Source organism: Hypanus sabinus, chromosome 2, assembly GCF_030144855.1.
Source record: "Hypanus sabinus isolate sHypSab1 chromosome 2, sHypSab1.hap1, whole genome shotgun sequence".
Lineage (NCBI taxonomy): Eukaryota > Metazoa > Chordata > Chondrichthyes > Myliobatiformes > Dasyatidae > Hypanus > Hypanus sabinus.
Window position 1 is genome coordinate 133,616,015 of NC_082707.1, and position 24,131 is coordinate 133,640,145.

Below are 24,131 nucleotides of genomic sequence, written 5' to 3' on the forward strand. Positions count from 1 at the left end.
CTATTGTAACATTGACATTTGGCATGCATTTTCTATCTCCCGTTGTAATTTGTAGGCCACATCCTTACTACTGTTTGGGGGTCTGTGTACAACTTCCATCAGATTCTTTTTACCCTTACAGTTCCTTAGCTCTATCCACAATGATTCAACATCTTCTGACCCTTTGTCATGTCTGTCTGTTTACTTTCCCACTTAAAAATGCTGAGGACTCAGTCCGCGATATCCTAGACCCTGGCACCCAGGATGCAACATACCATCTGGGAAACTCGTTCTCACCCACAGAACCTCCTGTCCATTCCCCTAACTACTGGATCCTCAATCACCACAGCATGCCACATCTTCCCCCTTCCCTTCTGAGTCACAGAGCCACACTCCGTGCCAGAGACCCAACCACTGTGACATTCCTCTGTTAGGTCATCCCCCTCCCCCCCCACCCTGACAGTATCCAAAACAACATATCTGTTGTTGAGCAGGATGACCACTGGGGTACTCTGCACTGGCTCCTTAACCCCTTTCCCCTTCCTGACTGTCACCTAGTTTCCTGTGTCCTGCTCCTTGTGTGTAACTACCTCTCTATATCCTATCTATCATCTCTCAGCCTTCTGAATAATCCGGAGTTCATCCAGTTTATTACAAGCTGTAGCTGGATGCACTTCTCGCAGTTGCAGTGGTCAGGAATACTGGAAGTCTCCTTGCCTTCCCATATCCTGCAAGAGGATCATTGCACTATCCTGCCTGTCATCCACCTAGCTGAGCAGATATAAAGAAGATGAGGAAAAATCTTGAGCTTTTCTTTCCTTTGATTTCTCTTTGCTGAAGACTTGAAGAGCTAAAGCCTTAAGATCACCACTCTATGTCCACTCATAGAGTGTGTTTGTGCTGCTGTGCTTGCCCCTACCATCCTTTAATTTGTTCTTACTAATTAATCCCAAATACTGATTGGCCACTGGTCAAAGCTCTAGGTAAACTGTCCACCATAATGTATATATCAGTATCTCAGAGGGCTCCCAGCGGGGACATAGTTTACCACCTCATAGTTTTCATGTTTGGGGTTGTTTTGATGCTATGTAAGACCATAGGAATAATCACAGGCCATGGTACACCTTAGTCATTGTCTGATGGGTCTATTCATTCATTCAATTTGTCCTGCTGACTCTGATATGGATATTGAAAGGACTATTCAATGTTCATTGGTAGACATAATTCCCGACAAGCACTCACAGTGAAATGTGTTCCTTGGTCAGAGTCGATGTGATACGGCAATCTCCATGTAGGACTATAGTCCTTGATCAGAGCTTTTGCTGTTTGTATGGCAATAGCTTTCTGTGCTAAAATAGTTTCCACCCATCTTGAAGACTTGTCCACTAATACCAGTATGTCTGAGAATCCTTGACATTTATGGGAAAGTAATACAGTCCACTTGCAAGTGTAAAAATGGACCAGGTGGGGCAAGAACACTTAATTATGGTAGCTTTTACACTGCTTCAGGATTTGTTCTCTGGCATGTCATAGATCTTTCAAATGTTCATTGAGCTTGTACCGTAAACTTTAGATTCGACCACCTTTGAGAGAGTCTGTTGATCATCCATGCAAAGCTTATTGAGAAAGTAAGGAGGCTTGGGATCTAAGGGACATTGCTTTGTGGATCCAGAACTGTCTTGCCCACAGAAGGCAAAGTGGGGTAATAGACAGGTCATATTTGGCATGGAGGTCGATCACCAGTGGAATGCCTCAGGGATCTGTTCTGGGACCCCTGCTCTTTATGATTTTTATAAGTGATCTGGATGAAGAAGTGGTGGGGATGGGTTAGTAAATTTGCTTATAACACAAAGTTTGGGAGTGTTGTGGATAGTGTGGAGGGCTGTCAGAGGTTACAGCAGGACATTGATAGGATGCAAAACTGGGCTGAGAAGTGGCAGATCAAGTTCAACCCAGATAAGTGTGAGGTGGTTCATTTTGGTAGGTCAAATACGATGGCAGAATATAGTATTAATGGTAAGACTCTTGGCAATGTGGAGGATCAGAGGGATCTTGGGGTCCGAGTCCATAGGACAGATTGCGCAGATTGACTCTGTGGTTAAAAAAGCATACAGTGGGCCTTCATCAATTGTGGGTTTGAGTTTAGGAGCCATGAGATAATGTTGCAGCTATATAGGACCCTGGTCAGACCCATTTGGAGTACTGTACTCAGTTCTGGTCGTCTTACCATAGGAAGGATGTGGAAACCATAGAAAGGGTGCAGAGGAGATTTACAAAGATGTTGCCTGGATTGGGGAACATGCCTTATGAGAATAGGTTGAGTGAACTTGGCCTTTTCTCCTTGGAGCAACGGAGGATGAGAGGTGACCTGATAGAGGTGTGTAAGATGATGAGAGGCATTGATCATGTGGATAGTCAGAGGCTTTTTCTTAGGGCTGGAATGGTTAGATTGACAGGGCACAGTTTTAAGGTGCTTGGAAGTAGGTACAGAGGAGATGTTAGGGGTAAGTTTTTTACGCAGAGAGTGGTGTGTGCATGGAATGGGTTGCTGCTGATGGTGGAGGCGGATACGATAAGGTCTTTTAAGAGACTCCTGGACAAGTACATGGAGGTCAGAAAAATAGAGGGCTATGGGTAACCTTAGGTAATTTCTAAAGTAAGGACATGTTTGGCACAGCTTTGTGGGCCAAAAGGCCTGTATCGTGCTGTAGGTTTTCTTTGTTTCCAACCCAGACTCTGTTGTAGTTACACAAACCCAAAATGATCAGAGTTGCTTGACTATTGTAGGTGGCTTTTCTGACTTAACAGCTTTTACATGACCCTCAGTGATTTCCATGGGAAATTTCCTGTCCCTAGTAAATTACTTTTCTTTGGTGCAATTGTGGCTTGTCTAGATTTGTTTTGTGATCTTTAGAAGATAGATAAATGAGCGAATAAAGTACATCATGTTCTTGTTGGTCAGCATCTTTGGCTGCACTCAGGATATCATCCACATATGGTAGATAGTCAAATCAATAGCTGGCAAGTTCCTCAGATGTTATCTCAAAGCCATCTGGTCAACACTGGGACTGTTGTGGAGTCCTTGTGGTAACCTTGTCCACTGGCATTGTTGACGATCAACTGTGAAAGCCAAGCACAGTTAACATTCAGACACCAGTTGTACAGACCAGAATCCATTGGCCATATCAATAACTGTTAATCATGTGTGATGGCTTCAGGGCATTGGAAGTTGTTGATGAATCTGCCACCAGAAAGGTTAGCTTCTCAATAAATTGATTAGCAAACCAGAAATCCACTGTCAGTCTCCTTTCATAGGTTCCATCTTCAGTACGACATGTCTTCACTCCCTTGGTCTTTATTGGAACAAGCTATGGCATAGCTAATAATCCTATCATTGCCTCGCTGTCAACCTCATTTGAGTCGCTGGAGGCCATGTAGAGTCCATGTCATGTCCATCCTGTAGCTTCTCGGAGTTCAGATACTGCTGCTGTCTTAGAGGACTGTCCAACATAGGCTGTAATTCCTCAGAATTCAGATGATGTCGCTAATTCAGAGGACTATCTGATGTATTAGGTTTTTCCCAAGGAGAAGCATCAATGGCAGGACCACTCACTTGAAGTTGCAGTTGCGCATCCTCATATTGACTTGGTCTGCTTTAAAGTTCCGTACACTGCATTTTGATTGAATTACAATTAGCTTTTGCTCATTCAGTTAATACAGAGATTTGTTCTTTAGACCTTTTACTGTCCATATTATATTGTTTTTCTAGTTTATCACACATTTCACTTTGTTTCCCAGTCAACTGGTAAATTTCTGTTAGCTGCCTCATTAACTTTTTAATTTGGTCACACATTTGATCAAACCAACCACATGATCTTATCTTTAACCCACTCATTCAAGGTTTTTTCCTTTTGCTTGGACACTCTCTGGATCTTGTTACATACCTTCTTAATTAACTTAAAATGGTTGGTATTTTTCATCTGGGTTTTTTCATTAATTTTATCAAACAAAGGTATTTCACGACTTTAGCTATTGTCTTAATTCAATCTCGTGTAACATTTGATTTGTGCGTACTTTTTATTACTTTGACCACAATCACAAAATACAATTAGATTACAACCAAAATAATGTAGCTTGTGTCTCAATCTTTATCATGCTGCAGTCGAGTTCTTTTTTTTTCTCTTTTTAGTGTGCAATCTTTTCTCCCTCAACCATAGTCTAGATTTTTTTAAGCACTAGATTAAAAACAATTTTTCTTCACACTCCACTGGCTTGTAGGAATTTAATCTGAGCTCCATATTATTCTCACAGCTCATCTACTTTTTTACAGATCTGTTTTTTTCTTAATAGCAATGTATAGTAGTTTCCTCACTCCAACACTTCCATCAGATAATGTATTGAAGCTAGAACTAGTCGGTGTTGTCTCTCAGACAATTTGGGACTAGAGGTAGCTTTTACCTCCTTTGTTTTCACACTAAAAAATTGCACCTCATCTGGGATTCCTCCAAGTCTTTAAATCTTTGCAACCATCCTTTAGTGACTACACCAAAGTTTGTTGGATTCTGATGTTTTTGATTCAAGGTTCTTTTGGAAGTCAAGAAAGTGACACAAACCTTGTTGCTTCACAATTTTATTAAGCGCTAATGGAACAAAGGAATTGGAAATGGACAGTAACAGAAGTCTAGTAGGGGGAAGGGAAATAAGAAGTAGAGGATAAAAGACTAAAGATGGTGAGGCAATGTGGTCAACCCTTAATATACCATAGATTAGAAACATTCCATTCAAATAGGTAGTTAAGACCATAAGACATAGGAGCAGAATTAGGCCATATGGCCCATCGAGTTTGCTCTGCAATTTCATCATGGCTCATCCAATTTTCCTCTTCATGCCCTGACCAATCAAGAATCTTATCAACATCTGCCTTAAAATATATATACAGTGTTGGTCTTCACAGCTGCCTGTGGCAATAAATTCCACAGATTCACCACTCTCTGGCTAAAGGAATTCCTCCTTATTTCCATTCTAAAAGGATGCCCCTCTATTCTGAGACTATGTCCTCTGGTCCTAGACTCTCCCACCAGAGGAAACATCCTCTCCACTCTACCAAGCCTTTTACCATTCTATAGGTTTCAATGAAGTCACCCCTCATTCTTCTGAATTCTGGCAAATACAGGCCCAGAGCCATCAAAAGCCTTTCATATGACAAGCTGTTCAAATCTGGAATGATTTTTGTGAACCTCCTTTGAACCCTATCCCGTTTTGGCACATCCTTCCTGAGGTAAGGGGCCCAAAACGCTTCACAATACTCCAAGTAAGGCCTCACCAGTGCTTTAGAATGACTCAAAATATTAAGTTTCCTTCTGTTTGTTGATATCGAACAGTCTTGCAGCAGTATTTTGTTTGATAAAAGGAGCTAAGAGAGCAATTCTTACACGAGGCAAACATTGTATCTGTATGGTTACAGGATTCCCACTGCATTATTCTAGGTATGATTTTAAGGAATATTTAAGGAATGTTTCTCTTTTGAGCATGAAATATTTGAAGTTGAAACATCTACCCTAGAAAACTGCTCTATCATATAGCAGTAAATGAAATAATTGTGCTTAATGATATGTCCACCATCCCTTTGAATTTCTGTAGCTCACTGCTTAACATGGAAAGGTGTTTGGAGGGATGTAGCTACTCTTCAATAGCCGAATCACTATTGTTCATAGTTTGGATCACTGTATTATCCAGTAAGGTGCAAGCAAGTGAAACTGCAAGCAATGTTTTCAACAAAAGAAAAATTATTTTGGCACAGAAAGGAAATGGGCATAAGGGTCCAACAGACCATTAGCATTCCATAAAGCACTTTGCATCACCTGTTACCTAAATCCAAGATATTCAAGATTTTGGTCGGGTCATCCACATGAGAGTTTAAGGCATCCATCAGACCCTTTCATGAGACTAGATAAATTAAGGACCTATGATGCAATATTGGACTTCTGCACTGTGAATGCATTTCCCTTTGGACTTCTACTTCATTTGCCCTAAATTTCTGATGAAGGGCTGTTGAGGCTCAAGGTAGCTGTTTTAAAGGGGTTTTTATTTTAGCATAAAATATCTCTGGTACCACTCCTATAATATGGGTAAGTATACATGTGCATTGACCTAATAAGTATACCACTGTTTGATGCAAAGTTCTTTGCTTTCTCATTCTCCCTCAGAATTGAAAAGACTATAAATAACAGACACAGCAAACTGCTCTATATTTCAGATTGCTGCAGTTACAATTAGTATTTTAATTCCAGCAGAGTGTTTGCTGAGAACATTGATGCACTTGTAACCAGATTTTTTTGAATGTAGAATAAAGATTAGAGCAGCAGTTTTCAAGAACAGTTAATGAAATATGCCTTGTTGGTATACAACAAGGCTAATATTTTGCCTTGGTCTTATCAGAAGTTATGTGTTCAATTCAATTACTAGGTAATATCTGCTTAAGAGGGATTGACAGTACTTGGTTCTTGCTCAGTATGTTCCAAGCCATGATCTTTTGTTCACCCTAACACAAACACACACACACACACAAAACATACCAGTAAAGCCATCGTTGATTAGGATCTAAATTAGACCAACCATATTTTTTTCAGTTTATTCATTTTTCAGGATGTGTTACTGTCAAGATGAACATTTATTGTTTTTAAGAAGAATTCGCAAACCATCTGCTTGAATTAGCGCACCCTTTGTGATAATTATGTTCCTGCCATGCCTAGGAGTAGGAGTTCCTGGATTTAGATCCACCAATGATGAAGGAAGCACAGAATGAAGTACTGGTGGTATCCCCAATGCTCTGCTATCCTTATTCCTCGTGAGCTACAGGCTGTGGGTATATGAGTTATTGCTACAAGACCTGATCTCTAGTGAATGACAAACCTCCTGAAGCATGTTATGGATGTAATGGAAGAACCCACATTTGCCTAAATGAATACAGCTTTACCAACACCTGAGAAGTTCAATGGAATACAAAGCAAAGCAGTTCCTTTAATAGGCTCTCTGTTATACAATCCTATAACTTCTCTCCTTCCACTACTAGCACTCTGTGGCTACAGTTCTGCCATCAACAAAAAGCTGTGTAAAAGCACTCCAAATGTCTTTGCTTGTCCCTCACAAACCTGTTACCTCTACAAACAAGATCAACGGTGACAACCAAGTTCCTCTACTCCCCCACACCATGAATCAGGTGCCATTTTGATATGGGAATATATTACCATGTCTTTATAGTTATTGAATCATAAACTGGCATTTCCTAACTTACTCTGGTAGTGTCCTCACTGTGCTGATATATAGCAGTTCAAGAAGGTGAATTATCATCATCTTCTTCAAGGTATTATGGACAGTCAATAAATATTGGCCTTGCCTGCAATTTGTAAATACTGTTTTCAAATAAAACATAAATTAGATGGAGCTAGTGGAAGGCAGCATGTAGCTATAAGCCCTGCTGTTTCATGGCAATTCATCTGTTCAACTCATGTTTGGACAAGGTACAAGACTAGAGCAATAGGGTTTTTGCATTGATGTTTCTCCAGTGCTGTGTTGGTTAACATTTTGTCAACTATGGACAAATGTTGACTTCCAGAAGTTATTTTATAAAAATGTAACTAAATATGAAAGAGACAACAGATGGAAGAGTACAAACACAAAAATCAGGCTAATAGTACCAGATGAAGAAAACAATTGACTAAATCCTGTCCACATTTTTAAAATGGAGTTTTTAATTTTACTATGATACTGTTGAGGTTGTCCGACCAGGTAATCTATAAGTTTATGCAGACAATCCCTAATCTTCATTAAAAAGTTTTGCAACTAATCCACTTACTTACCTTCCCTCAGCCTATTCCAAGTAAGCATAGACCAGGTATTGTTACTGTGGTTTAAGCTATGATGTTTAACTGATCAAAATATGAATAATTATCATATACATAGTCTCACCTGTCAATGGACATAGCTATGGTGTTACCTGAAAAACACTGCTCAAGCTTACATTCATATCACTGATATAGATGGCAGTTAACTGAGTGTGAATATGTTGTGAAGTATTTACTTCCAGCACGGCATTGTATTTTAATGCACAAATTGAGACAGATGTTATCTGTTATTTGAGATGAGCTGTACATTTCTCTTTCCTGCAGAACTTCTCTTGTTGCTTTTTTTTTGCATCATTAATCTTCTCTTGTCTAAATTTATCTTTTAATCTTCATTATCAAGCTTTAAGACAGATACACTAAATAATACAATTAAGGGCATTAATGATAGCTAAGGGGGAGAAGAAAAGCAGTTACAACTTCATTATTTTCCATCTTCATCAGTTCATTAAAAAGCTTATGCTTCTTTTGTTGTGTAAATCGGTTGTGCTGATGTTCACATATCCCACCCTAGCTCAGTGTCAGCAACAGATGACAAAGCAATAGATGGCAATTATTTTTCATTCAATGTCAGCATTCTTTTTCTATTCTTTGTTCTACTTTTCATGTAACTGAAAGAATCTTCCATAGTACGTTTATAGCCTTGCAAAAGCATATCGTTCTGGCAACTCAGTTAATCTCAATCATAATTCTTAAAACACTTTATTGTTATCTCTTAAAGGAGACTTCAGCTTTGATTCATTCCAACCTGCGCAGAAGTAACTGTGCAGATCTGTCATTTTCTTTATACTGATAGGTCAGAAGATAGGGCTGTGTAAAAGTAAAAAGAAACACTCTTCTAAAGAAAGTGAGAGGGACACTAACCTACGGGTACCTGGCATGTTCAGGTTTTAATTTTAAAAAGTATTATAATTGTGCAAAAATATATGATGTAGGGTTATAGTGGGGAACGTGGCATGCAGTAAAATTGATACTTGTTTTATGTTTGTTCTTTTAATTTTCTCTCTGTGCTTCATGGCTTTTTGTTTTGCTTGAATTGCCAAGCAGATCCTGCCTGTTCTCCCCGTCTAGTGTGTGGGTTAATGCTGGTGGTTCCACAATTTGCATGTTTTCTCGTGCGTTAGTAGCAAGCGTGTTTGAAAATTGTAAAAAGGCCAAACATATAATAAACCTCTCATTAGTTCTTTTGTTTACGTATTTCATTTCTTAAAAAAATTCCTAGATTTCTGAGCTTCTCTGTTCATTATAAATCTTTTGTTTTTGTTTACACATTAGCTCCACCATAGGTTGGAAGGGCTTAAAGATGAACTCAGAAGGCATAGAGGATACAACTCACGAGTAACTATTACTGATCAAAGGAGCTGCTACCATTCGCAAACTCTGCTTTGCGCTATGAGTTCTAGCTCCTTGCTATTCTATCTATGTGAAGATTCTTGATTGTTTGTTTTCCCACCTTAACACTGTCCACTAGTCTGTGCCTTTAACATTTGTCTTAGAATCTTTCAGTTATCATATCCACATTTTGACCCTCCTAATTCATTTATGGTGTAATTCTTGTTGTTTTGTGTCTAATTTGTGTGTGTGTGTGTGTGTGTGTGTGTGTGCGCGCGCGCGCACGCGCACAAGTGCACAACTGTGTATGCATACATTTATTTCTGAAGACTTTTGCTAGATCAGAACATATAAGCCCTTCTACATGGATTAGTTTACTGCAACATGCCACGTTCATTCACAATCTTTTCTTCCTTCATGCAGTTTTCATGGCTGCTTGTGCTCAGCAGATCTAAAGCAAATTTATTTTGAGCTACTATGTCCTGTCGAATAACTTTTGCCTCCATTTTGATGGGTTTTCCAGATTTCTTCCATTTACATTTTAATATTCTAGGATGAAGAATCATAAGCTTACCCATTGTAGCATTCTTGCACAAACTTGTCATTTCATGGTGGTGATCCAGCTTTGTTCATCATAATCTATTTTGTATAACCCACTGCATGTATGTATGTTTAAATTTCCAGTTCATTATGTAGACTTTAAAGATAATATCCATTCTCTCTGCAGGTCCAGTCTCGCTGCAGCAGCAAGGAAAACATCCTGAGAGCCAGTGAGTACTTAAATCATGTTATTAGCTATGTTACTGTTAATGTAAGTATGCTAACAAAAAATACAAGTGGTATTTCCTGGCATTATCTGCCTCTATGACGTCATTTTGTTCCAAAGTGACCCAGCATTTAGAATAATAATGGAACAGTGCTGCACAAATACAGGCCCTTTGGCCCAAAGAGTTCAATCCAGCCTTTGCGTATGAAATTATAGGAGGAATACTGTGTGGAAGAGGTGAGGGCAATATGCTGTGTGGATATGGTGCTGCAGGGAGCGAGGATGTGGAGGAGTGGGGGAGGTAACGGTAAGGAGATTGTTGAGAGTTCAGAAATGGTTGTGTGTAAGAACTACCTGTATTCCGAAAACCATCCTGTGATGTTTTTGATCATGAAAGTTAAAAGTCATCATTCAGGAAATTTATTATTGGAATTTTGCCAAGACCCTTTAAATGACTTCCTCTCATATAAATCTGTTTCTTTATAGAAGTTAGACAATTGAAATCATACAGATTTCTATTAATATGCTCCAGTTCACATTCAGCATGATTACTGTTTGGAGTAGAGAGCATTGTGGGGTGGATCGTGGTTAATGGCAGAATGTAGCATCTAAGAAACTGGACTATGCTGTTGTCAGTAAATCTGATAATCTTTCTTGTTTATTCATTATACTTAATTTCTTGTCCTCTTATGCTACCATATAAATTAATATTCAGATATTTTCAGAACTGTGTTTGGACAGTAATTATTTTTAAATCGTTAAACTCATTTTCCTCCATGAATCAATTTCTGAACAACCTCCTTCTCACTATTGAACTGTGCCCCCTGAACTGTTAACCATGTCCCTTGACCTCAGTAGTGGTGTTGCTCCACATTTGTGGAACTAAAATTAAGATTTTGTTTGCTTCCTTGCAGAGAAAAAGAAAACTTAAACAAAAGCAAGTGAAGGGTTTACAGTTGATCTGTATTTGACCATTCAGTGAGTCCACAATCAGGACAAGCAGCATTTAAGGATTCATTGTGAAACATTATTTAGAAAACAAATGCTTTTTGAATTGTCAAATCATGCTTAGCTGTTTTAAGGATTTTCATAGAACCACTATTGCTGCTTTCGTCGTGATAAGTGAAGCAAAGCAGAATGTCGCCCTTAAGGAACAGAAAGTGAAGTAGGACTTTGAAACGAAACACAAATTATTGTATTTATGCAGCAAATAGGTCCATTCTTGAGCAGAGAAAAAAGGTTGTGAAAATAATGCCAAGAAGGAGATGATGAGGGCTGACATGTAAATTTCTTCTTGAATCCAGTATGACTATTTCCTTATAATTGGTGTCTACTCTTGTTAATGAGATAAAATCCCATGGCATTACAGGAAGGATACTAGCATGGATTAGAGGAATGGCTGACAGGCAGGAGACAGAGTGTGGGAATTAAAGGGGCCTTTTCTGGTTGGCTGCCAGTGACCAGTGGTGTTCCTCAGTGCATCAGTATTAGGACCGCTACTTTTCACATTGTTTGTCAATGATTTGGATAATGGAATTGATGGCTTTGTAGTAAAGTTTGTTGATGATAGAAAGATAGGTGGAGGGTAGGTAGTGCTATTACAGCAGGACAGGTAAATTGGAAGAATGGGCAAAAGATGTGGCAGATGCAATACAGTGTGGGAAATGTATGATAATGCATTTTGTTAAAAGGAACTCTAGTGTGGACTATTATCTGAATGGCGAGAAGATTCAAACATCAGAGGTGCAGAGGGACTTGGGAGTCCTCGTGCAAGACTCCCAGAAGGTTAATTTACAGGTTGAGTCTGTGGTAAAGAAAGCAAATGCAATGTTGACATTTATTTCAAGGAGAATAGAATATAAAAGCAAGAAGATAATACTGAGTCATTATAAGACACTAGTCAGGCCACACTTGGAGTATTGTCAACAGTTTTGGGCCCCATATCTCAGAAAGGGTGTGTTGTCATTGGAGAGAGTCCAGATGTGGTTCAAGAAGATGATTCCAGGAATTAAGAGGTCAATATATGTGGAACATTTGGCAGCTTTGGGCCTATACTCACTGAAATTTAGAAGAATGCTGAGAGGGGTTCTCATTGAAATCTACTGAATGTTGGAAGAACTAGATAGGGTGGATATGGAGAGGATGTTTCTCATGGTGGGGGTATCCAGAAGTAGAGGGCACAGCCTTAAAATTGGGGGGGGCATCCTTTTAGAACAGAGGTAAGGAGGAATTTTTTTAGCCAGAGAGTAGTGAATCTGTGGAATGCTCTGCTAGAGACTGTGTTGGAGGCCGTCCATGCATATTTAAGGTAGAAGTGGATCATTTCCTGATCAGTCAGGGCTCAAAAGATATGGCAGGAAGGTAGTGTATGAGGTTGAGTGGGATCCAGGATCAGTCATGATGGAATGGTGGAGCAGACCCACTGGGCTGAATGGCCTATTTCTACTCCTATGTCTTATGGTCATATGACATGCATCCGGGAAGGTGGTCTCAGGATTTGAGTGCCAAAGTGCATCTGAATCACTTCAATTCACCTAAGTCCTGTTATCCTTCCAGATGTGTGGCGTCATAATGGGTTAGTACCAACATTAGGAAAATACTACAACAATTTTAATGGACCTGAGACACATCTTGAAGAAGTTCTTCTGTGTCAGTCTTTATTAGTTATTGTGTACCTAATAAATACAAAATGGCTTCTTCCGTTCTGTTAAAAGGCTAATTTATGTGTACAGTTTTATATATTTTAAATACATCTCAGCGTCAGGAATGAAATAAGCTTTCTTGGACTTGGTGCTGGTGGGGAAGAGTGGTAGTGACATAAAAGAATGAAATTAATATATCATAAACTTCATTAGTGAAGTTACAGGAAATCTCCCCTGGAAAAGTGGAAAAAAGGGATGGAGTTTGCCTCAGCATTGCTAAAGAATCTTCTTGCACCAAAACAATAGAAAAGTTGAAGGCCCCCACTCCAATGCCTGAGAAGCCTAAATTGCAAAGCTTTCTTTCAGCAGACAATTATATATGTTCAAAATAAAACTGCATGGATGGAGTTAATGCAATTTTTCTTAGATGATTTATAATATTGTGCTGCAGCAGTGCAAGCTTAAGACCAACTTCTACAATTTATTTCTTATCAATTTGAAGGTAATTAATTTTGATTTTTCAAATTAACATTTAAACTAGGGCTCTTACTGAGATCCCAAGTATCTGCGACACTGTTCTTCAGTTTCATTCCATATAATACCAATATATAACTGAGAGTTACAACTACTGTATAAGAAGGCATTCTGCACAACAATATGGAATGTTGCCAAATACCTTGTCTACACAATATTGGTTATGCCCTGTCAAAAGTTAGAGCAAATTCAATCTGATAATCATCAGAAAAATTATGGAAGATATTGTTAGCAATCTTATCAAATGCTTTCATCAGATTCTAACATGCTGCGGATGCTGGCTAGAAAAGGCATTAGGAAGCTAAAATCTAATAGTGTTTTTGATTCCTATTTTAATTTCTTTTGTTTCTTTTGCCAATTTCCATGAAAGATGAAATTCTGCGTCTCCTCTCCTTGCTTGTGTATAAAAACACCACATAGCATAATTTCATTAATCATGCTTTCTTCAGACCTTTTGTCTTTCTTTACTTAGAAAAGTGAATGATGTAATTGTGTCACATCTGAGTTTTATAAATGAGGATGGGATATAATAGGTAAGTATGTTGTGAGAATATTAAGCTTGGCATATTAGTGATGATTAATGGGCAGCTGCAGAAGAAATTGAGAAGCTTGTCTTCTTTTAGATGTTTTACTTTTCCTTCTTAATGCTGCCCCCTAATGCCTTAAGTTGATAATCCAATTGGTACCCAGGCAACTTGATTCACCATTTTTTCTATTCATAACCATATTCCACTTATTCATGTACATGTGCACAATTTGTTAAGAATTGGGGTGCATAGACAGCATGGAAATATCAGCAGCTATCAGCATTAACAACTGTTTGTCTTAGTTTGGGAACTGAACATATGTGAAAGGTTTTTCTTTTTCACAATGATATAGTTCCACAGCACAGAAATAGGCCCTTTAGCCCAGCTGGTCCATGTATTAGGCTTTACATTAACTTTATTGTTTGGCAGTGATTTCTAATTGGTATAGCTGAGACATTGGAAAGTAAGCATGTAAGTCTGCTGAAAAATAATTAAGCAAAAGTGGGATGACAATGTGAAACTGTTTTTCTTCTACAATCAAATCAGAGGGTAAAAAGCTTTCAGAGGTAAACTTAACAAAAACAGTTCAATGTAAAATGTGCCATCTGGAAGACCAATCTCAGGAGAAGTTGTAATCGTTCTGACTTATTACAGCTTTGTCAATCAGAAACTAAATTGGGGTTGTTGGCATACTACTAAATTCAGTAATAATCAAGCAGAGGAGCTAATAAATAAATTATGTGGACATTTAGTTTTTAGTTTGTGGAGCACTGCCAACAAGTTCACTTACCTGCATATGGATGAGTCAGCTTACTTGGTGCTTCGTATTTTCACATGTTAATCTTGCTGAGAAATACATTAAGAAATTTGTCTCACCACTAGAAAACTGTAATCAGGTTAGGCCAGGGGTCACCAACCTTTTTTGCATCACGGACCGGTTTAATATTGACAATATTTTTGCAGACCGACCAACGGTGGGGGGGGGGGGGGGTGTTAATCGCGACCGGAATATAGGTGATAAGTCAACTATAAGTTACTTACAAGTGGCTAATACACTCAATTTCATTTCTAAAAGGGTTTATCTAACGAATTAAATATTAAACACACAGTGCATATTTTCCTTGCATGAATATAGTGATAAGTCAATTATAACTCAGTTATAAGTCAATAGCATCATAACCTTTTAACTAATGTTTGGATATTAAACACATAGCACGTGTTTTCCTCGTATGAACATATAAAATCATTGCAACACGCCAGTGAGAGGACAAGGTAAGGGCTGGAGATCCCTATACCGGGGCTGCAGCAGTCGCAGTCCGGAGAGAGCGACTGACTGAGCGAGGAGTGCAACAGGGAGCGTGCCCGTCACCCTTGTGGATAGGTAGGATCTATCGGCCAACAAAAGTTTGGCTCGAGGGATGATTTCCAGTAGATCGCAGTGAGGTAGCTGCTCTGCTACTTACGAAACCCTGAGCCCAAATTAGGTCGTCTACAAATATTTTAGCACTGTGTTCACCACGAAAATTTGGTGTGCCAAACAGGTTTAGAGGCGGCACCCATCTGTCCGCGCTCCAGGCCAGTAGCAACAGCACTTCTCACTGGCCGGTTACCCAAGGCCAACCAGTGATCCCTGGCACAAGGGTATCACTGCGTTTAGGCCAGTGGTCCCCGACCACCGGGCCGCAAAGCATGTGCTTAGGAAATGATATGATTTGACGATATGAAACGATATGAGTCAGCTACACCTTTCGTCATTTCCTGTCATGCCCACTGTTGAACTTGAACGCACGCAAGGTCATCAGTTGCCTAAACGCAGTGATACCCTCGCGCCAGGGATCACTGATTGGCCTCGAGTAATTATCTGCCTCGCACGGCCGGTGAGAAGTGCCGTTGCTACTGGCCTGGAACACGGACAGATGGGTGCCGCCTCTAAACCTGTTTAGCAGGTGCCCAAGGGTGGTGGGCATGCGCCCTGTCGCACTCCTTGCTCGGTCAGTCGCTCTCTCCGGACCGTGACCGCCGTGGCCCCAGTGCAGGGACCTCCAGCCCTGACCTTGTCCTCTCACTGGCGTGTTGCAATGATTTTATATGTTCATGTGAGGAAAACATGCGCTGTGTGTTTAATATTAAATTTGTTAGATAAATGCTTTTAGAAATGAAATTGAGTGTATTAGCCACTTGTATTACCTACATTCCCTTCATGATTAACACCCTCCGACTTTTGGCCAGTCTGCAAGAATATTGTCAATATTAAATCGGTCTGCAGTGCAGAAAAGGTTGGTGACCCCTGGTTTAGGTGACTGATGATCTCGCATAGATAATGACCTCACGTGCATTCAAGTTCAACAGTGGGTGTGACAGGGAATGAGGAAAGGTGCAGCTGACTCATATCATTTCATATCGCCAAATCATGTCGTTTCCCTGTAGCACATGCTTTGCAGCCCAGTGGTTGGGGACCACTGGCCATTTGGCTTCAATGATTACCTCGTGAATGAGTAAAACAAAAGCATTTATTGGAACAGTTTCTGGTCAATTAAAAGCAGATTGTAATCCTTTTGATGCAAAGGTATCTCATGGATGCTAAGGAGCTTTGGCAAATGGGAAGCTTTCTAATTTAAAGGAACAAAGGAAATGCAGAACTTCTATCAAAAATAGCAGAGAAATTGAATGTAAAAGAAGAAAAAGCAAAAGGAGGTGATTTTCCAGCTGTACTAAAGTTTGTGAGTTGAGAAATAGGGGTAGAGTACAGATGATAAAAGAATAGGAACCTGAAACAACTGTAGGAGCCAGTGAGCATCTGTGAGCATACGAGAGAAATAACCATTACCAGGTTATACCATAGTATATCGGGGTGATGTGAGAGAAATTATTAGAGTCAATCAAGTAACTTGTTCAAAAACCTAAAAACTACAAGCTGAAGATTTTTAATTAATTCGGTAAACAAAACTTCAGAATGAAGGTTGGAAGTGAGCACCGCATTCAGAGGTTCAAAGGTCAAGCTTAATGTCAGAAAAATGTATACAATATACATCCTGAAATGCTTTTTCTCCGCAAAACATCCACGAAAACAGAGAAGTACCCCAAAGAATGAACGACAGTTAGAAGTGAGAACCCAAAAGTCCCCCTCAGCTTCCCCCTCCCGCATGTAAATGGCAGCGAGCAACAATCCCCCTCCCCACACCAGCAAAAATAAAAGTGCATTAGTACTATCTCCGAGCCCAAGTGTGTGCTAAGCAATAGCAAATACACAGACCATAGTTATCCCTGTTATGTACCCCCAGGGTTCTTTTTATCTGTGGACTGTCACCTTAAGACACCGAGAGGATGAGACTAACTTTTAGACACTGTTGGATCTCTGCTGACTGCAGAGTTGCTTGGTTACTATGGTGGAGAAAGGTGGAGTTATTTGATGGACGGTCTTCTTCGGTTGTCCATTGGAATCCGATGATGACGTCCACTCCTTTAATGGTGAGATCTTTGATGACTATACAGTCCTATCCTGGACCTAGAAGTTCTATTACAGATGGGACATGTATATGTTGTAGTGATAGCAACCATGGCTGCTTTCCTCCTGGCTCTCTTCTACTGTCTTCTGGTTGTTCTGTCCATCTCCAGAATATGAACCCCGTCCCTACACAGCTGTCGCCAAGTGTTACAATCAGCAACAACATCCTCCAGGTCCTCAGGTCTGATCTTGCACTTCCTTAAAGCATTCTTCATCTGATCCTTATAGCGTTTCTTCAGCCCTCCAGCTGAGCGTCAACCATGATGTAGCTGGCCATATAACACTCTGCGGGGTAGCCGACATGGGAGCATCCTTATCACGTGCCCCAGCCACTGCAGCGGACACTGGGTGATCATGGCCTCAATACTTCTGCAGATGGTCTTTACACGTATTTCAGTGTGAGGCACCCGCTCATGCCAGGTAATTCCCAGGATGTGCTGAAGGCAGCTCATGTGGAAGCGCTCCAAGGACTCGGTGTGATGGCTGTAGGTTACCCAAGCTTCACAGCCATAAAGGAGGGTGGTGACACAGACCACTTGGTATACAGCGACCTTTGTGGAGGGACGAAGGCTCCTGTTCTGAAAGACTCTATGCCGAAGTATCCCAAAGACAGCCGCTGCCTGTTTAATGCGGCTCTGGATGTCATTGTCAATGCCACTATCCTCAGAGAGAATACTTCCCAGATATTTGAAAGATGGCACTACTGGCAGCTTTTCATCACCAACAGTAAAGGCAGGTAGGGTGGGTGGGACACTGGTACTCCATTGGTAAACCACTTCTATCCATGTGGTATTGACAGTCAGCCCCATCCTGCTGTACGCTTTCACCGCCACAGCAAGGACAGTCTGAAGATCCTCCGGAGTATGGGCCACAAGAGCACAGTCATCTGCATATTGCAGGTCCAGGACCCATTTTCTACGGAGTTTGCTAGTTGCGAGGAGCCTCCTGATGTACTTTTTACAAGGACAGTCACAGACACACACAGCTAGAGTCAAGAAGGATTCAGTCAATGAAAGACACCAGTGAGTCAGTCGCTGGTTTAAACTTTCAGTAGCCCGAAAGGGGTGAGTTGAGATTGATCCAGAGTATTGATAAATGACTCTCACGAGTTTCTGCAACTAGAAAAATTTTGCCGAGAAGAGAGGAGAGGAAGGTTTGAAACAGAAGAAACCTGGTGACAAAAAGGTTACTGTTTGAACTCTCTCTCTAAGTAGCCCATGAGGGTGAGTTTGCTTCCATTCGAATACGAAAGTGATCGTCACGTAGTTAATCCACAGGAGTGGGTCCTCTGGTGAGGGGAAACCTTTGTGAATACCATGTGTTTGTTTGCCCTTTTGTCTGGATTTGCTGAAGAAAGGCACCCCTGTGGCAAATCACTGTTGGAGTTATTTTGTACATTGTGGAACTGGATAAATGGCCATTACGTTGTGTGGTTGGAGTAACCTTGTGGAATCTACCAGTGTGTCAACCCTTGCCTGGGTTGTGGTTCCCTTGAAGATTGTCCCCTTTGTGATAAGCTACTGTTGGTGATAATCCATACGTGGATTCTGTTTGAGTATCCTGTGGCCACCACTTTGGGATGTCCCGTAGCTGAATTTGGGTGTGTTACCGCTTATGTTGAAAGGATATTCGTTGAAGATCACAGTTGGTGATGCTTTGTGTGTGGAGTGGAACAACTTCGGAGATAAACCCTACTGCTATTGTTATTTTATATTGCTGTCGTGGAGTCTGTGGAAAATCGACGTAATTGCCATCTCACAACACTCACCTTTGGATTACAAATATCTCGTATTAGTTAACCTGAGGATTGAACTTTTCTTGTATACCATTGTAAGACTGTAACTCTTGCTACCTGAGCTTGACTAAGTTTGGGAACTTTATTTTTACACCTATATATGCATAACACTGCTAACCCTTGGTTTACCTGGCTTAATTTACTATATGAATAGTTATTAATAAAATAGTAATTTGTTAACAACAAAACCAGACTCCAGGTGTGTTCTATTGCTGCTGATACTTTTATAGGGTTGCATGTACGTAACTACGTAACCATGCTACCCCTGTGAGGGGTGGATGGGAAGCCTTGGGTTTTGATTATTGGTATTAGTGAAAATGGAAAGAGGGATGAAGTTGTGAAGGCAATAGGAACAAAATGAATTAGCAGGACCTCAAAGTCAGTCACTATTGGATTACTACAATGTAGAAATAGGAGACTATTAAAGAATTATGCGTAATTGGACAGCACACTAGAGAGAATAGAACAATCAAGTCTGCATAAATGCAAATTGGGTGGTTAATCAAATAGTTTTCTCCCGCTTGAGCTCAGACATATTCATTCCTCATCTCCTGGAATTGTTACCTAAGGTTTAATCCTGCTTTAATGGTGTTGAGAATTCCATCATAGATTTACAAAGTATGGAGGATACAAAGTTCAAGAAGCCCAGAAAGAAAGGGGTCTGTTCCAGTGTTTATCTTCATAAGCTTAACAAAAGAAGGGAATATTCTTGAGTTTATTTTTGGAAATGAATCAGAGCTGGATAGGAACCATATTAAGACAGTTTGATGTAGCATAAATATAGGAAAGAACAATGAAAAGCCATGGATTAATGTTCTAAGAGGAGAAAGACTAGTTTTACTCAGTGAGTTGTCATTTAACAGGTAATCATTGAAAGAAGTTGAATATAAATTCAAAAAAAATGAGTTGCTATGAAAATATTGAATGAAAGGTCACCAGGTTTGCTCAAATTCAAAAGATGTATCAAACGTTCAACTTCTAATTTTTTCCAAGCTTAAGCATGACATAGTGGAGGAGAGCCAGTAAAAAAAAACAGTAGTGGATTAGGATCTTTCCAATACAACAAAATATCTCTCCTAGCCAATAAAGTTGAAAAAGCTATAATACGCTGAGCGGAAGCAGAAACATTTCCTGCTTCCTTTGGAGTGATCCCAAAGATTGCCATAAGTGAATTAGGTTGTAGGTCCAAACCTATGACTTTGGATAATGTTCTAAAAACATCTCTCCAAAAATTATTTAACTTTATACAAGACCAAAGCATATGAGTTAAGGTAGCCACCTCAGCATTACATCTATCACAGGTGGGGTTTATATTAGAAAAAATCTGTGCTAGTTTATCTTTTGATATATGCGCCCTGTGCACTACCTTGAACTGAATCAAGGAGTGACAGATGCAGATGGATGAATTGTTAACTAAATGATAAATTATATTCCATTGATCATCTGAAAGTGACTCCCAAAGTTCCAGTTCCCAAGCACATTTAACCTTATCATTAGACATCATTCATAAATTCATAAGCCGTTTATATATGATGGCTATCAATCTTTTTTGAGATGGTTTAAGCTGAAAAATAACATCATTTTTCACTTTTTTAGGTAATCTTTTTTCTTCTTCTTCGTGATGTTTCAGATTTGACCAGAAGGATTTTCCCCCCTTTTTTTATGTAATTATATCCTCAAATGAAATGCCCAGTCTTTTTTTTTGTTTTAGGTTAGTTTAGTGTTTTTTTTTCTTCTTAATAATAGAAATTTTTAGTCTTTGTTTTGAATTGTTAAGAGGAGTTGTGGTTTCTTTTATATATTAGCTTAGTATTATACTATATATGATTTTGACAGTGTACACTCCTTTTTTTTGTTTGTACTTTTATTGGAATATGTATTTGATATAACTTCCCTGATTTGTATTTGTCTTTATATTTTTTTAAATCAATAAAAAAAGATTAAAAATGAAATGAGTTGCTGAAGAGCATTGACGTGTTGTTTCTTGAATATTTACTGGGATAGAATCAGAACATGTTTAATATGGGTGCTTATTTAGGATTAATACAACTTAATATTAAGAAAGGCACAGCAGGATAGTTGCTGCCTCAAATCTCCAACCAACAAAATTAATCCTAACGTCCACTTTAGTGTTTACACATGTGGTGTTTGCACATCCTCTCTGTCATCATATGGGTTTCCTCCAAATGTTCTAGTTTCCAACAACAGCACAAAGACTGCTGATGGGAATGTAGGGCAAATTTTTTATTGTATTAGAGTAAAGCAAATGGGTGCTTGATGGTCAACACACTCAGTCATTCAAAGGGTTTTTAAGAAGAAGAATTTCATGTTTGCTTATTGAGATATATCCTACTTTATTTCTAGATTATACCTTTGGGAAAGTTACAGACCACAATACAATACTTGTACTTAATTTCAAAGAGTTGTTTCATAGAAGAGATCATATGATGCAATTATGCTGGTGAGAGTGCACTGGTGATTTACTAGGATGTTGCCAAGGCCAGAAACAGTTGAACTAAGTGAAAAGAATAAATTATTTTCATGGTTGCAGAGGAGACTGAAGAGAGATAATTGAGCTGTTTAAAATGATGGTTCCTAGACAGAATAAGTAGAAAAAACTATTCCCTTAGCCAATGTGATTAAACCGGGGGCATATGTTTAAAGGAACTGATAAAAGAGTTAAATGGGAGAAGACCTGGCTGGATGCCCAAGAAGAGTTTATGCATCATATATGCTGAGAAAACACTGGATTGTTTTTCAGATAACTGGTGAGTTGGACATTTGGTCAAATAATTGGAGGTACAACAAAGATGTTGAAAGTGACAAGAAATTAATTTGAAATATGTAATACTTTGTTTAAATTAATGCCTCTAATGAGACAAATATTACCTATTATGTATTAAGAATAAGTTAGAAGGAATTTAGAACTGTAGCTTAAGGAATATTTAAGCTATTACCAGTTTCCTTGTTTATTCCTGAAACTCACTTTTGGTCATCATAAATGGACTCAGCTCTCATTCAGCAGCAAAATGTTAAATTCTATCCTGTGAAGTCTCACATTGCCTTAATATCTTCCTGGAAATTTGTCGTGAGGTATGTTCTGATTCTCAACAGGTTGCAGGACATTTCTACAACAGTGCTGACAAAACCAAGAAATTTAAACATGAAATAAACCTTTTCGTTTGCATTACTTGTGAAATAGCTGTATTTACAGAACTGAGACCAGTTCATCTCACTTATGATGTAGCTAGTAATTTGTGTCCTAAGGATCTGTTAATAGTGTGATTCATGTTCTTAAAGTATCACTCAAATTAAGAAGCCTTGAGTGAGAAGGAATGAAATTCTGGAATCTCTCTCCAACAGGCAGTGACTTGTAATAAATTTATTTTGAACTTTTAGTTTGCCATTACTTTATATCACTCTTGCCATCCGAACTTCTGTTCATAATGGAAGGCCAGAAGGATGCAAATGTGCTTTAATATTCAGAACCACAATTAACAATGTTTATTTCAGACAATAGTTTTGAGTGCAGTGTAACAGTAAAAGGATTTGTACATCACAGAATTTGGAAGATGATTGCCCATCATGTTGGTGCAGGAAGTATGAAAGAACACTCCAGCTAGAGCAGTTCTCCCACTTTTGCCTAGTATTCTTCTTCTTACATAATTCTTCAGGATCAAGGATAACTTGCATCCATTCTGGATATGTGAGTTCTGAAGTGGCCTTTGGTGGAATCACAAATGCTTCTTTCTGATAGGGCAGGTGGGTTGGTAGTTGGCTAGCTCATGCACTTTTCTACCACTTATGCAGAACTTCTTGGTGCTCCTGATGGCTGGACTGAGTTTCACAATACCATTCTGATTGCCTCTTCTCTCTGTGAGCAGTCCATGGCCAGGGTTCCCAGGAGTCAGTAGGGATGATTCTCAATTTTAATGTGATTTTGAACGCATCTTTAAAAAGTTTTCCCCTGTCACAGAGCGAAGAATAGAGGGTCTCTTTTGAGAGTCTGATGCTGGATATGTGAATAAATTAAATAACATTTTTTCCTCAAATTGCTAACATGATTCTATTGTTCCTATTTCCATTCATTTTGTTATCCTCCCTGCCTTTTTCTCTACACTTACAAAGGTGTTTATTGAGTATTGACTTTGACACAATTGCATCTTGATTCACACATCTAGGAATTTACAGCACAGAGATAGAACATGAATGAAATAAGTTTCTTCACTTTCATTTTAGGGCTGTTGTTTTCATAGGAGCTGAATAAATAGTTCAAGTCCCACTATGGAGCAATAATTTCAGCTGATGTTTGAGTGCCATTCTATCTATTGGATGATACTTTAAATTGAAAACCTGCCTATTTGCCAAATTGGTCATCAAAGGTGTGTTGAAAAACAAAAGGAATATTACCTTGATATTTGGCCAATGCTTTTCCCCTCAAATAATCTCACCAAAAATTGGATACCTGGCCAATTATAGTATTATGAATTGTAAGAAATGTTACTGTCACAATTCACCACATTAAAATAGCATCTAAACTTAGCTCTGGATTTCCAGCTTCTGCGGAATTTCTCGTGTTTATAACTGAACTTTAGAATTGCCTCTTTTGTTGTAAAACAATTATGATGTCCTAGGATCAGGAAAAGGGTGATATAAATTCAATTTTGTACATTGGAGTTAGAAGTAGCCTACGTGAAACTGCATGATGTTGAACCGTTTAGCGGAGAAAACAAGTGTAAGTTTGAAGCCACAAGAAGAAGGCATTGTGAATGTTAGTACTGTTAGCTGCAGAAGAGGCAAAATTAGTATTAAGCACAAGAGGGTGTTGGTCCCAAGCCGGCAGGCACTTAATTTATTTTGTAGCTATGCTTTTTTGGAGAGTCCATTATAACAATTCGCCATGAGCCACCACTTATTTGGCAGTTCTCTTCAAAATTGACAGTTTGATCCCATTAATGCAATAAAGCCTCATCTTCTACAGTCAAAATGTTCTATTGATGAAGACAGATATAATATCTCAGAAAATGGTTTCTTAAAATATAGCATCACCAGTGACAACAAGGTCACCAACACGATTTTGAGGCAATCCATAGCAAGGTAAATTGTCTACCTTGTTTTCAAAAACCCTTTACTCTGCTGATCTCCACAAA

The 24,131-nt window shown here is 39.1% G+C and overlaps 1 protein-coding gene across 11 annotated transcripts in view; it reads left to right on the forward strand.

Annotated features, from left to right (window-relative positions):
• LOC132384020 (gephyrin) overlaps window positions 1-24,131 on the forward strand; it is a 647,984-nt gene that overhangs the window by 486,125 nt on the left and 137,728 nt on the right. For all 11 annotated transcript variants that reach the window (XM_059955300.1, XM_059955317.1, XM_059955322.1 and 8 more), the window contains one exon: window positions 9,940-9,982. In XM_059955300.1, coding sequence (XP_059811283.1) covers window positions 9,940-9,982 — 43 coding nt within the window. The remainder of the gene's footprint in view (window positions 1-9,939; window positions 9,983-24,131) is intronic.